The sequence below is a fragment of the Lissotriton helveticus genome, chromosome 12 (genome assembly GCF_964261635.1).
Source record: "Lissotriton helveticus chromosome 12, aLisHel1.1, whole genome shotgun sequence".
Taxonomy (NCBI): domain Eukaryota; kingdom Metazoa; phylum Chordata; class Amphibia; order Caudata; family Salamandridae; genus Lissotriton; species Lissotriton helveticus.
Genome location: NC_136073.1, coordinates 681,759,367 through 681,774,573, shown reverse-complemented (window position 1 = coordinate 681,774,573; position 15,207 = coordinate 681,759,367). Strand labels below are relative to the sequence as shown.

At 47.0% G+C, this 15,207-nt stretch overlaps 1 protein-coding gene across 6 annotated transcripts in view; it reads right to left on the bottom strand.

Annotated features, from left to right (window-relative positions):
- LOC144799177 (C-type lectin domain family 18 member A-like) overlaps positions 1-15,207 on the bottom strand; it is a 901,971-nt gene that overhangs the window by 335,189 nt on the left and 551,575 nt on the right. Inside the window, exon 1 of one of the 6 annotated variants that reach the window (XM_078670421.1) lies at positions 5,067-6,885. The exons of 4 other annotated variants lie outside the window; for them this stretch is intronic. In XM_078670421.1, coding sequence (XP_078526547.1) covers positions 5,067-5,205 — 139 coding nt within the window. In that variant the 5' untranslated portion in view covers positions 5,206-6,885. Of the gene's footprint in view, positions 1-5,066; positions 6,886-15,207 lie in introns of those variants that run through there. One more of the 6 variants, XM_078670420.1, reaches the window with a different exon arrangement.

Sequence of the window (15,207 nt, the reverse complement as noted above, 5' to 3'; positions counted from 1 at the left end):
AAATTACACATTGATGCATTCATATTTGTCGCTGATCTTGCTTCATTTAAGGTTTTCTTGCCATCGTTGCTTGTCCATCTCTCTATCCCCTCCTGCTTCCCTGCTTGACCCGTCTCACCACTAACTCCCTCGTCACTGCTGCTTTTTTTTTGCACGATTCAATGGTATTGGAGCGCTTGTTCCGTCATCCATCTTGCAAAAGCGCTAACACCAGCCGATGGTATTGGACCGCTTTCAGTGTTCACCAATTACATTATGCAGTTATACATTCATTGTCATAGGCAGGGGTAGCGTAATTGATTTGCCCAAAAATCACAAATTGTTCAACCGAGCCCAAGATTCAAACCTGGTTCCCCATTTCCCCTGTCAGCAGCTCTGACTGTTACACCACATCCTTGCTTCACTTCCAAGATCCTCAACTGTTTCTCGCTATCACTTCCACTTTTGTTCAGCAAGACCCCAACAACATAGAACAAGCACTGGCAAAGCCTAGAAACATGCACTGTTCTTAATACCCTTGATTGCTTTCTCTACTATAGGATTAGAGCCAGATTTTAACAAATTGCAGAGTGGTTGAAAGACACTGAAAAATGCTATGATCCGGCCAACGCAGAACACGTCATAGCACTTTTTTGTGTTAGGAGGGGCATGACAATAAATTCAACAAGGGGGCGAAGAGACTTGGCGTTGGCTCAACATCCTGTGATTCTGGGCTTTCAGTAACTTTCAACCATGCTGAACAGCAGATGTGCTGCTAGATAACATGGCTAAAAGACATTCACATTGACACGGCCACTAGCTCGGGCATTGTGATCTATTGGCTTTGCCAATGCTTGTCTATCTTTTTATTCTTTATTTCGCAACAAATCTGTAACTTCGCACTAAATCAATTAATTAGAAACAACAATGATGATAACGACCAATAGAATTACATTTTTTGAAGACAGAAGCGATCTGTAAAATGCATTGACTAGTTCCTACCGTACATTCAACTTTGAAGCCCCCTCTATCAGTGCCATGTCCAGTGTGCTGTACATATTTAGGGCAAGAGCAGCAAATTTCCATTTTGGGTATGGAATCTACTCACCCAGATCAAAGCACAACAATTGGAGAGACCTGCAGGGGCAAATCAACAATATCTTGCAACGTGTGTAGGATCCGTGTCCAATACTTAAATATGCCTAGGAAGTCCACACCGGGTGAATAATGAACCCTGCACCCTCCTCCCCACTGTATTCACAGCGTGAGTAGTCCCTCAGGGTCCACTTATAAATCGGCAGCGGGGTGTAGTAAATCCTGTGTAGAAATCTGAAAAGGGTCAGGCGCAACTTGCTACATGGGAGTAGTTCTCCAGTCTGAAGAAATATGGGAGTACTTCTGCTCTCAGAGGGGGGGGAGCTCAGTTCTACATTCCACCCAGTGTGAGCCGGGGTAGCAAGCTGTGAGGGAGTATGGTAATATAGGGATGTTATAAGTTGTTTGGAAGAGACGGTGTTAACATTCTCTCTAGTGGGCCAAAACGTTATGGTTTGTCTCGAGAACACTCAGAAATTTGTGACTCTAATCCTATAGTAGAGAAATCACTAAAGCGAACTAAGAGCAGTGCATGTTTCTAGGCATTCCAGTGTAATGATTCTGCCCCCTCATACAGGTCTCCTCCGGTGTTAAGGTTTAATCTATGTAATTGCCTTGTGTTCGGTTAGCAAGAAGAACAGAGGATGCTGCGGAGGAGGCACTTGGGGAGTTTAGAACAAGTTCCATTAGGTTGTGTTCCTAAGCTTCTCCCATGCCACGGTTGTAGTATGGATGGTATTTACTTCTTCCTGTGCACCCGGGCATAGGGACCGTAGGGCATGGGAAGGAGGGATGGGATCGGCTAAGTCTTTTTCAACTGTTGGGTGTGGAGTGTAATGTCGTAGCTTTAACCAATAGTAGGCAAAATTGGCTTGTGCACATAGATAATGCAGCTCCAAGTTGGGGAATATGAATCCTCCTCAACTATGGAAACATTAGGATTTTTCAAGCAATCCTTGGTTTTTTATTCGCTCAGACTAATCTGGTAAGCGTTGAGGTGACAGATCGAAAAATTATTTGGTGAGTATAATAGGTATATTGATGAGGTAGTAGTATAGTTCGGTGAGGATTACAATTTGTATTAGTCCCATTCTGCCGGACATGGACAACAGCAGTTTCAGCCACCTATCTATCTTGTATACAAGATCAGTAATCGCACAGCCATGGTTTAGCCACATTATTTCTTCTTTATTCCTCTTCAACCGCACCCCCAAGTATTTAATTGTGCCTGTGTTCCACTCCAGTGGGAAATCTAATCTACCTGTCTAGTTCCATCCTTTAGGGGGAAGATGGTGGATTTATCCCAGTTGATAGTGAAACTTGAGATGCGCCAAATCGTGTTAACTCACTTAGTATGAGGATAAGGCGATCTAATCAACTGCACAGACTGAATTAATGCCAGCCGGACACCAGTCCCTCAGGTTCGAACCTTCCGGTAACAAAGTCTAGAACCCTGAGAACACAATGCTTTGTTCAATGATGAAAACCCAAGGACCTGAGTCAAGGTGACCTGGAAAAAATTAAGTCGCCCTCATCGCCTTCTCAACTCCCCGACCATAGATCGATTTGTTTTGGGACACAAGTGCATAACATCTACACCAAGCATGCATTCAAGGCTTAGAGCACCCAGCTAAAATAAACGAAGAGCTCTACATTCATGTGATGCAATTATTTCTTGAAACCCATCTACTTTAATTAGTGCATTTCCATCACACGGACATGCAAGCAAGCCATTGTATCTCATAACCACAGAGGCAGTCACTGGGTGCTAAGTGATTAAAGGTCAATTCGTTCAGGGGCAAGAAGATAATGTTTCTAGCACAAGATCACACGTAATGGCGATGGGAAGAAAGTCTTTAAACCAGGGATTTACTCAGTCAATATCCATGGCATTAACCTCCAGACATGAAAAGGTTCTGAGAACTGACACAAACGCTCACAATAATGGCCAAAGCGATTTGGTGTTAATCAATTTAATGAACCGCAATCAGCCCTGACACTAGTGGGTGGGAAAAAGGAAGGGGGAGAGCGAAGCCATGCATGCGTTCCTTTCATCTCTCATATCTCATCTGGAGAAGTGACCACATGACTTCATGTCACTAGGAGTCCAGTTTGCCAGCCTGGACTTTTCTTTCACAAACTATTGTTTATAGTCTGGGACTTAAGACAAATTGTTGAAGTAAGCAAAGACTACAACTCCCAGAAAGCATGAGGTTGTTGAATTACAGCTCAAGACAGAAGGTGGGTATCACTGCTAACATGCCGGAGCCTCTGCAAAAGGTGACGTGGTTATGGTGGAATTCTAACACACAATACTATATTGGATGTGACTGTCTCCAATAGTATCTTAGAGACCTGTCCTGAAACATCAGTTCATGAAGAAAGAATTCGCCCAACCCAGCATTGCTGAACTTTCTTTGCAGTGAAATGCTTTACTTTCTGTGCAGCTGCACTAGGGAACACATTTATAATCTGCATGTACTAAAACTATACTGGGAAATTTGGCCTAGCGCCTACAATGAAGTCGACCTAATTTGCTTATTGCAAACATCTCCAGCTCTGTAGTACAGTGGCACAACATAAACTATTATATTTCACTCATTAGCTTATATAGGTCGCTCAAGCAAGCAAGAGAAGCTACAGAGCGCAGGAGAGGTGGGCGGGAGAAGTCATTAAGGTACACATGCTTGAAGGTAGGGGTAAGTGTGCACTTGGTTGCAGAAAGAATCTGACACTGGTTTTGAGAGGGTGATGCAGGGTATAGGGTTCCAGGCAGAACTACAGACTGGGAAATGTGTGAATTAAAGTATTCCCATTGGCATGCTGTGGGAAAGCCGCTGCACAGAACCACATGTATATTACTGAAGACAGGTGACAGTAAACAAAGAGAGTGTTCGAAATTGTAACAGAAGAGTACCGAAAGATATCACAGATGACAAGTGCCAAGTACACGTTGCCTGCACTGTCACTTTCATTCTGAGGTGAGATAAACAGCCCATTTGTCACATATACCCATCCACGATTGATTTACTACTTCTATGACATTTTTATCATTGTATTTTCTTTAGTTCGCAGGTTAAAATCATTACTCTTTAATAATGTCAAAAATATGTTTTTCTTCAAAGTGTCGATAGAATTTATTATAGGCGAGGCCTAGTTTGTTTTTAAGACACCATGTGCGGTTATAGGTTCTTTCTCTACTGTGATGTCAGACCAACTGATTACTGGATTTTAAAAAAGGTGCTTTAATGTACGTGCACAGGTCAGGACCCATGCATAACAGCAGTATAGCATACGAGCAGACAGGATGGGCGACTGGGCAGCACTGTTTTTGTGTGGAGCTTCATACCTAACCCCACTGACAGGGCCGGTGCGCATCACATATCACCACGGCAAGTGCTTGGTTAAAAGGGTATTTATTCCACTTGCTAGGAGCCCTGCTAGGAAGAGTGAGTGGCCAGGGTAGAGTTTTTATCAGGAGTCGTGCCACAGGTCCGTGTAATGAGTGGAAGGGCAGACGCAGTTTACACTAGTCGTCGCTCCCCTCCCCTTTGGAGTTTGGGGTGACTACCGAGTCTTTTAGGCCGCTTCAAACTGTCTGACGAAGGCTCACACAATCCTGTGTATTCAATACATTATTGTACTTGTAATTCTGGAGTTAAGACGACAGAAAGGAAACTGCAGAATGCAAGGCGACGCAGGACAGAGCTGCTCTCGTCGGCACGGACACACTGACATCTTTCCCCCAAAGTCACAGGAGGCTTGGGAAAGATCTACTACAAAGTCTAGTGGCCCTTAGGTGGCTTTCTGTGCATCCAACATACAGTCCGCACAAGGTAATAAGCTCGCTGCCCCGGCTCAATCATCAGTGCACGCACGCTTGCTATCAGCATGCCCGGTGGTCACGTGATCTCGGGGGCCGCCGCGGGACTTTGCACCTGCTGCATAGTTAGGAGCTGCGCCCAGTCGTAGCGCTGGAACGGGTGACTTACCCCTGTACAGGAGTGAGGCGCTCAAAGCTTTCTCGGGCTGCGAAGCTTCCTGGTGGCCGCAGCAGAGCGCGCTGAACAGAAGGGCCAGGAGTAAGGGCCGCGGAGCCGGCGCTGGAAGGAAGGAGCGCGGAGCCGCCATCTTCAAGGGCTGAGGAGGAGCCGCTGCGGCGCTCCGAGGGTCCAGGAGGAGTCGCTGCGGAGCTCGTATGTGGGCGTCTGAGCCGGTGCTTTAAAGCTCCCTCCTCTCCAAGCCTCCGCCAGTGACTGCCTCCTAAGGCCCAGTCATGGCTCAGATATGTGCGACACCGGGCGGATTAGACAAAAGATGGGCGCTCCCGAGCACCAGCCCTGTCAAAACGGCTTCCCAACAACTGACCAGTCGAGCACAAAGGACGAGGGCCCAGTCCCTGCCAAGAGGCGGGGGGAGGTGGGGGACAGGCACATATTTCCAGCGGAATCCCTAAAATGCCCCCCTCACCCCCATCCGCTGGGAATGAAGACAATGGTGGAATGGCGGGGTGCCTTTCAGCCAAGGCCGACGGCCCCTTGCAGAATTCCAGAGGGACGGAACTGGGGCGAATTAATCACTCTCTGGAGCCCTAACCTGCCACTCAGGCCAACAACCTGCTGCCCTCCCTTCCTCACCCAATTTACTTCAACACAGTGTGTGCCTGAGCCCTCCCTCGCAAATTCAGCCTTGTTTGGAGGACAATAAAGGAGCGCAAAGAATTGTGCGCCCTCCAGCCATGGCACCACCCCGCTGTATCTTTCCAGCCCGTGGCCCATGAGATGCTGACAGCCTGTTTACTGCCTTACTGTCGTAGGGGTGCCACTCGCCCATGAATTCCCAAGGCCTTTGATAGAGCCCAAGTAATGAGATACCCTGGCACGGTGCCACGCGAGTCAAACACAAATAGACCGAATACTGTGCACGCCCTGTCTGGAGTAAGGGCATGGGATCGGCCTTTGAACGTCTGTATGAAAGGAGGTGGATGGCAGATAAAAGTAGTGCTTTGTGAGGCTCTGTGTTTGCCGTGTATTGCCACTTGTTGGGCCCAATGTTTGATGGACTTTCCTGACTAATGGAGACGCCAGGCCTGATCAAAAGCGCCGCTCCGTCATATACCACTGGACCGGGGCTGATCAGGAGCCGGATGTGCCACAGAAGTATAAACCACGGGGGAAGACGTGGCTTTCTCATTATATGCTTGTCATTCTGCACGTTAAATAGAACATGATATAACATAGATTGAATCAGATTGACTGATATGCATTGAAGTAGGCCTCTATTGAGGGACTTGTAGTGCAGGTGAAATCGGCGGATATACCACCACAATGAGCACCACCAGTCCAGTTCATTATTTGTGAAATCTGCAGATTTATCACAGGCTGGTTCAGCCTACATTTGCACCAAAGCTTGAGCGGGCATTAAAAGAGAGGAGTGTCTATGATGAAAATAGCATCAGCATACAGTTTGCAAAGAACAGGTGATGCCTTGTGTCGGCACTGACTGTTCAAGAAAGCGGGAACGAGACATACTGCAGGGGGCGCCCTTCGAAAGAAGGACACACGTTTGTTAAATGGTTATTACAAAGCATTTTTTGCAGATCGGTTAGTCCAATTGGTTCAGTTGAAATGAGCCAGGCCTACAACTCTCAGAAAGCCTCCTATTGTTAAAGAATAACGAAGACAGGAAGAGTGTCCAGATGACACGGAGTCATTTTTTAACCTTGCATGGGGCAAATATCAAACGTACAAGGGTTGTCCAGGGTTCTGGTATACACATTAAAGATGCTAAGGAGACACCAGGCGCCAGCAACTTTTATAAAGCAGGTTTGAAGTTCAAATTGTATATAAGTACCATGGGAACTTTTTCAGGAGGTCCAATACAGTCTGGGATTATGGGGCTCAGATTGTGCCAATCAAAGCCTTTTACCACTGGTGTCCTGCGGATCCTTACTGTTGAATTTTAAAGGGAGCACCAAGTAAACCTCTTTAGCACTTGATTTTCATACAGTGAAGTCGAGCAGTCCAAGGCTTACTCATGGAGGTAGTGTGAGATTTGATACTCAGGAATCCATAAACAACCAACACTAGTTAACAATTCAATGTTCAGCCAATGCTTGTTCTTTGAAAAAAATACTAATTTCGCTCAAATCATACGCAACAAAATACTGTATATAACATTACAGAAAGAACAAATGATAGTGAGTAGTACTAATAATCTCCAGTAACATCTGGGGAGGCAGCCTATCCTGCTCCAGTGGGACAACTTCCAAGGGTGCTGTCTGTGCAGTAGTGCAAGTCTCTGGGGCTACTCTTGAAGATGTCTGTTATCTGGGGTTACGGGGAAGGGCTGTACACCAGAATATTGTGTAACCCCTATTGAGTCCACAGGTGTGCACAGTACATTTTCTCTTATCTCAGTCTGCCAGCAGTGCAGGCCACACCAGCGCACTGCTCGATGCGGTGAGCACTGCATAGCCTACAGAGTGGGAGGAATGGTGATCCTACCATGGTGCTTGCAAGTTCGGGATGGACTGTTCCCTTGAGAAACAGGATAAAGTCTGATTTGCATATGGCTGGGTACAAACTGAGGTGGCGTGGTGAGCAAAAGAATGATGGATTAAAGCAAGATCTTTGTAACTGGGGGAGAGTGTTTGCATTGTTCAGCATTCAGTTCATAATATTTTTTCCTTTTACTTTTGCCGCCCTAAATGGGGAGTTTATGCCTAGGCGTGGGTCTCGTGATCACTGTTCCACTGGATTCCAGCTAGCCTGGCTGATGATGGGTAATGCCCCCGAAACCGGTCCCAGGAGGCTTGTTTCTGGTCTAGGAAGGATCTGGCTTTGCATTTCGGGCTGGACTGTTCCCATGAGGAACAGGGTCAAGACTGATCGGCCTATGACTGGGTCCAAACTGGAGTGGCATGGTGAGCAAAAGAACTATGGATTAAAACCAAATCTTTGTGACTGGGGGTGAATGTTTGCATTGTTCAGCATTCCGTCCATCATTTGTTTGTTTTGCTTGGTTCATGAGCATCATATCTGGAATGGCCTGAGGTAAACGGCAGCACCAGTAACAGTTGAGGCTTGGTTGGAGTAGCCATGCTAATGGATCGCTGGCTATTGATGCATGTGTTTTCCTTTGGCCCAAACAAAAAACCAACTGCCCAAAACAAGGTAGGCGCCCACTTTTCGTGGTTTTGGTAAGTTCTTTGTTCTAGATAAAAGTGTTTTGGTCATTGTGGTTCCCCCTAGGTACACTTGGTTCTTCCCTGTGGGGACAGCAGACTGTGTTCCGGTCATCTTTAGCGCTATGTGACAAGAGGACCAGGAGTCCCGCAACTTTGATCACCTGTGCCTGCCCGCCCGCCCGCAAGCGCTATTTTACTGCTCGCGGGCCCCGCTACGTGGGACGCACGCGGGCGAAGCCCGGGCCAAGGGCGGGCCCGTTTGTACCCGTTAGAGGCCGGGTTGGTTCCCCTCTCTGACATCTGCATTGTCAGGTTGGTGAGCAAACGATTCCTGCATAGTTTTCTCGTATTAATGTTGGCTGCTTATAATTTGAGGTTGGTTGATGGCTGGTTTTAAATTAGCGATGACCAATAGGGTAAGTAACAAGAGGAATCCCACTACTTGTGGGTCAGTGGTGAGGACTCTGGACCAGTTTCTAATTAGAGCGACATCGGTTTTGGAGCACGAAATTGAGTTAACTGAACTACGCCTATCACTGGATCCCTTGCTATCCAAACGCTCATCCCTGGGTGTGATAATGTACGCAAGGTCACCCAATCAAGCTTCAGCCTCGGCCATTGCTCCATTGGCCTCTATAGGAGGCGCCAGCCAGTTACCTTATGACGCAACGCAAATAGTGACTCCAGTGAACAACTCTGTGACCTCTTCTTGTCCTTTGGAGTCTGTAACAGCGTCTTTGCTTATTGATAATGCAACTAAAAAGTCCGTTAGTGCCACTCGAACATTAACTAGGTCTGCTAGTAGTTCACTGCAAACAGGGACCCAAGCTCGAGAGTTGGCTGCCAAGAGAAAGCGGGGTGGGGGACATCAGAGAAATAAAAATGCCAAAATTCGAAAATCAACGAATACAGGAGCGACAGTTCAAACAGAAGCGGAAACGACATCAGAACATAGCCCCTTGCCCCATTTAGAGGCCATGATTGTATCAAATCTGGGTGATGTCCAACACTGCCAGACTGGAGTGGATTTTTTGGTTAGCATGGAGGAGTTATTGGCTTGATCATTCTCTCCTCTCCTGGAAAGACTCTCTTCATTGGAGGAAAGGCTCCTACGTCACGAGACATTGTATGCTTCTGACTGTACTAATATTGCTAACTTAAGGGGGAGGGACGTTGGGTCTTTTGAGACTATAACAAAAGTATTGTGCATCCCCTCAGTCCTACCCCCTAGCTCACCCCCCCAGCCCAGTCCAATTTACCTCCAGCCGCCTGTAGTAGGAGCGCTGGGGCTCCGAAAACTATAGACCCAACCTGTATGCCATCTGTGGGGGTAAATAATATTAAGAATATAGATGGAGTGGTTTCGACCGAACCTGAGGGTGGTGTAGCATCTGTAATTGGCCAAAGAATTGAAACCCATGCTTCGCATATGAGCTTGATGAACCGGGGCACTAAGAAACCGCGTTTGCCAAACTTAGATTTAACCCCTGCCTCGACTCCGTATGTTGTTGTGCTTGCTGGCGTTCCATCCCTGGATCATGACAGGGAGGAGTCTTACTTTGAGTTTAAAAACAAATGCATTCACTGGTTGAATTCTAATAGGCCACTTCCCCCGCAGGTACACAGTGAAATTCTATTTGTCCAGAGTCAACTGGGTGGGTCAAAGAGCAAAAGATATTGAGGGCGACTGTATTTTGATTAATTTTAGGGACAGGCGGGTGGTAGAGCATATCTGTCATTGGAAGCCGACGTGGGCCTCAACTCGGATTCATTCCCTCCTGTTACATTTTTATCCCCCATCCCCTCTTCAGCCTTTAGCTGAGGGAAGGAGTGGGTTACGGGAAAATTGGGCAGGAAGGGACTTGAGAGCGCAGGTAGGAAGCTTTTCTAATGGGCATTGTTTCTATGACTCTTCTCTACTAGCTATCTTTCCCACTAGTAGTAGATTTAGCATTTTAGACCAGGTTGATTGACAATCCATCAGAAGCCACTATCCAACTCCCGTGGTCCATCTGCTATGTACCAATAGCCCAGAAGAGGGTGTTGTGACCCAAGAGCCATCACCAATAATAAATAGGGAAGTTGCAACTAAGAAACTGTCTATGGGATTGACTGATCAAGGTTGTGTACTGTTGGACATGGTAAGGGCTAATTTTATTGGGATCTATAGTAGGAACTCCACCCCACTAAACCAGGTTCCAGGAGTCCGAGGTCAGCAGGTAAACAAGGTTCCTGCACATGTGGTAGAGTTGGGCAATGTTATGGCCGCAATAGAGAATCTCAACAGGTCTGTTTCTCGTCATTGTGAGGACATTGTCGAAACTACTGTCTCTGACAATGAGGAAGACCTGTCCATGCAGCTTGAGATAGCGCATTCTACTTTAGACCCTCAATGTAACAAGGTACCCATAGCACAGGGCCTAAAGATTCTCTCCTGGAATATAGCTGGCCTGAGTGCCAAAATGGATCTTCCCGATTGGGGTGAATTCGTGGATATGCATGAGATTTGTCTCTTTCAGGAAACATGGGCACTGAAGCACATGTACAGAGTGGGGTTTGTCTCATATTGTAAACCTGCGGTACAGGGTGCGAGGGGAAGGTTATCGGGTGGGATGGGTATCTGGGTTGGTGTGCACCTAGACTGTACAGTTAGGATATTGAAACTAAATGCCCTGATATCCTTTGTATTATTCTCTCACTCTCTAATTTTCCAAAGGTGGCTATTATTAATGTTTACTCCCGCCCGGTTAGGTATGGTCAGACTTCGCAGGTGTTAGACCACCTTTTTTCTCTTCTTTCTATGTTACCGGATAGAGTTGTTCCCATCATCGGTGGGGACTTCAATTGCCACTTTGAACCCTTGAATACTGCTTATGACTCTGTTACGAGTGATGAGGATTCGTCGTGGGGAATCCCAGTGTGTAACCACTACCCAGTAAGGGCTTGGACCCCTCTAGCTTTGCAACTGACCACCCTTACTCTCAGTTATTCCCTGAGAGCATGTAATGGTCGCCTATCTGCTGATAACCCAGGGAAAAACACTTTTGAGAGGATAGGTTATTCCTCCGCAATAGATTATATCATGATCAACGTGGAGATGTGGTATAGGATTGTAAACTTCCTAGTACACCCACGTGCCGAAAGTGATCACAACCCGTTAGTTGTCACCTTGGAGTGGCAGCATTCGGCAGAGGTGCAGGCTGCGACGACCTCCCCTTCCCCTGCATTGCTTTCTGTTGATGGAGGCAAAAGGATTCGTTGGGGCACCTTTTTGCAATCTCCAGAGGCGAAGGCGTCCCTGTGTAATTCAATTTTACCTTTTTTTAGTTGAGGCAAGTGTACTTGCAGATAGTAATGGTGCCATCGATTTGTTAGAAGCGCTGGGGGAAAACCATGTGCCTATGGTCAATACTCTAGCACCGTTCTTTTATAGTGTATCAACCCGTAAAAAAACCCTAACAGAACTAATAACCTCTGGTATAATAGGGCATGTAAAGAGGCAAAGAAAGCCCTCCTGACCCACTTGCGACAGGGTGACACAGTACGAATAAGGGGGGCTAGAGCATCTTTTAAAAAATGTATTTTAGAAGCAAAAGCAGAATGGGAAATTGACAGATGGCAGGCGATACAGAAAGCCCTAGAGGATAAGGATACTAGAGGATTCTGGAACTTGGTAAAAAATGGAACGACCGATGGCATGAGTGCCATCGAACCAAACCTTGGGGAGGAGGTTTGGCGCTCTCATTTTGAACCGTTGTATTCCAAGCCTCGAGTAGAAGATATTCCGACGGGGCTGTCGACCATTGATCTTATCTCTGTACCGCAGGTAGATATACCCCTTTATTCACTGGCTGACGTTTCAGTGGCCCTGTCGAAAGTTCTCCCAAATAAGGCACCCGGGTTGGATAGGATCCCTGGAGACCTGTTTAAATCTGAATTGGTGGTATGGGTTCCCTCTCTGCAGTGTCTATTTAATGCAATTCTTCGTGGCCTGACACCCCCGCAAACGTGGGCAGGTGCGGAGATTATTTCCATCCATAAAAAGGCTCTCCCTTAGATCCGGCAAACTATAGGCCAATAAGCCTTATCGATGTAACTCAAAAGATCTTTGCTCTGGTCCTCCTGGGAAGACTGCAGAGTTGAATGGATGACGATAATATACTTACTACTCTGCAAGCGGGTTTTAGGTCTAAAACCTCCACTATAGACCAGTTGTTTAGACTTCAATTAATCTACTGGAAAAACGATATTGCTGGAGGGAGGTTCTCTCTATCTAACGTTTGTGGACCTTAAATCCGCATTTGATATGGTAGATAGAGACCAATTGTGGGATTTTTTGCTTGAAATGGGGGCCACTGTCTATCTTTGTCATTAGCTTAAACGCTTACATGAAGGGTCATTTGCTAAAATAAGATTTGGGAAAAGCGGGGAACTCTCTGCGCCATTCCCGGTAGAGAAGGGAGTGAGAAAGGTTGTGTGTTCGCACCAACTCTTTTCTCCCTCTTCCTAAATGGGCTTATTATTTCCGGCGGAATGCCACCCGCTCCTCCGTACGGCTCTGATGTGCTGGCGGAAGGCCCTAGCATACACGTCCTCAGCTGGGGCGTATGCGGCAAACATCCCTTTGTTGGGTATCCCGACGCCACAAGGCAGACTTACGGACAGAGTGCTACGCCCATGGCAGGAGGCAGGGGTGGTGGGAGTTGGTGATTTCTTCGGAGACGACAACCTACTTACTCATGAGGCCTTCTTGCAGGTCACTGGTGCCCCTCCCCGACTGTACCTGTTACATGCCACTGTCACACACTATGTACAACACAGATGGGCACCTCAACGCCTCCAACCCCCTCAGCATGAATTAGTCCACCTATTGTATCCCTTGGGACTGGGAGGACATCTAGTAAGGTGGCTGTACACGGGGTCAGGGCGCACGCTGCAGTCTCACTCACCGCGCTTCTGCAAACCTGGGCGCAAGACATAGACCAGGCGCTGTCAGAAAGGGACTGGATCACGATACAGGAACACCCCAGGCGGGTATCACACAATGCCCGGTTCAGATTTATCCAGGTCATGCTTTTACACAGGGCATACCTGACCCCCAAACGGTTACATTAAATTTTCCCGGACTCTCCCCACAACTGCCCGCGATGTGGAGAGGAAGAGGCCGGGTTCCTCCATATGATGTGGTCATGTCCACGACTCCGTGAGTACTGGATGGGGGTGTGCCGGACACTGAGAACGGTCACGAACCTACCGGTGTCGGAAGAAGCGATGTACTGTTTACTGGGGTTGCGCAAAAGGCCTAAGACATTGAAAGCCCAACTGAAATTACTAGACCTAGCATTATTATTGGCACTTCGGGCAATAACGATGAGATGGAAATCTCCTAGACCGCCCGGGACACACCTATGGCAGGCAGAGGTCCTTAAGTGGGGAAGAGCTGAGGGGGCAACACTTAGGAGGGAAGAAGTACAGGGTCAACGGAAATTCCCCATCTCCCTGGATTGGGAGGTTATACTCAGCACACTGGAGAGTGTGGACCTAACCCAGGCAGCGGACCACGGACCAGAGGGATGAGTGGGAGGGGTCACAAGCAGTATTGCAAGGGACTGAGAACCCCAGATTCCTTTACGCCATACACTATACCATTCCATGATTCAGCATGCACTGACACCTAAGGTAGCCGGAGGAGCTCAACTTTCTTTTAGATGGATGTAATTGATAGACCACTGGGAGACGGGTAGTTAACGTAAGTAAGAGGGTGGGCAACGGGATGTTTGGACAGTATTATTGTGTATTCCCATGATGCCGATGTTATCGGGACAATATGGAAGTTATTGTGTATCATTCACACGGATGTCCTCTGTTGGACTTAATATTGTGGGGTGGGGAAATATGCACAGGGGTGAAAAAACAAAACACCAGCTGTTGTACTACAAATATTTACTGTAATGTTCCATTTCAGGTTCTGCAGTTGTGAATAAAGATATTTTTTTTTAAAAAAGGGATTATTATTGACCTTTTAGCTGTCAAAGATATAGACTCGCCAAAGCTTGCTAACCGTAGAATTCCAGCATTAATGTTTGCGCATGACACGCTGCTCCTGTCTAAAACACCTATGGGGATGCAGCGTGTCCTAGATGAATTTAGCGCGTTTTGGTCTTTCATGCAGATTCCACCAACTGTCCCCACCCCAAAATGGATTTAAGATCCCTTGAACGGGTGCAAGTTTTTGATTATTTGGGTCTCACTTTGAATGAGAGAATGGAATGGGGTCCACAGATCTCTAAGGCGAACCTAAAATTAACTCAAGCCAGTGGGGGAATTTTGAAAGTGTATAGTAGTTGTGCAGCTAAAGTCATTGGCCCACCAGCTGAAATATATAGGGTTCAGATAAGGGCTGTTTCCTTATATGGCGCAGAACTTCGGGGCCACTGCTCAACTAATAGTTTGACTGTCACGGAAAATCGCTTTTAAGGAACTTACTGGGCTTACCCCAGAGTACCCCGTTAATCCCATTGAGGATGGACTTGGGAATTCGTCCCATCGCTGACCTGATTGCCCCCCGTCCACTACTCTATTGGCGTCTGTTATGGAGTACGCCGGAGTTGGTGGACTATAGAGAAGAACTGAAGTCGGCCATGTCAACCTTGGGGGCGGGTAAGATCCCCTGGTTGTCATTCATTAGGGAAACTGCTTGTAAAACAGGTAGAAGTGACCTGTGGTCTGCCCCAGAGGAGACTTGTACTGCTATCTCTAAAAAATTATTAACCTCTGCCTTGAAGGAATCCAGATTGACAATAATCATGCAAACAACAGAGTCATCAAGTTTAACCTTTAGATTTCTGGATGTTAAATTGCCTTATACTCTGGAGCCAGCTTTAGATATGATACAACCCCTTGTAGCCAAGAAACTGTTTGTCCAATTCAGGCACGGGACGCTC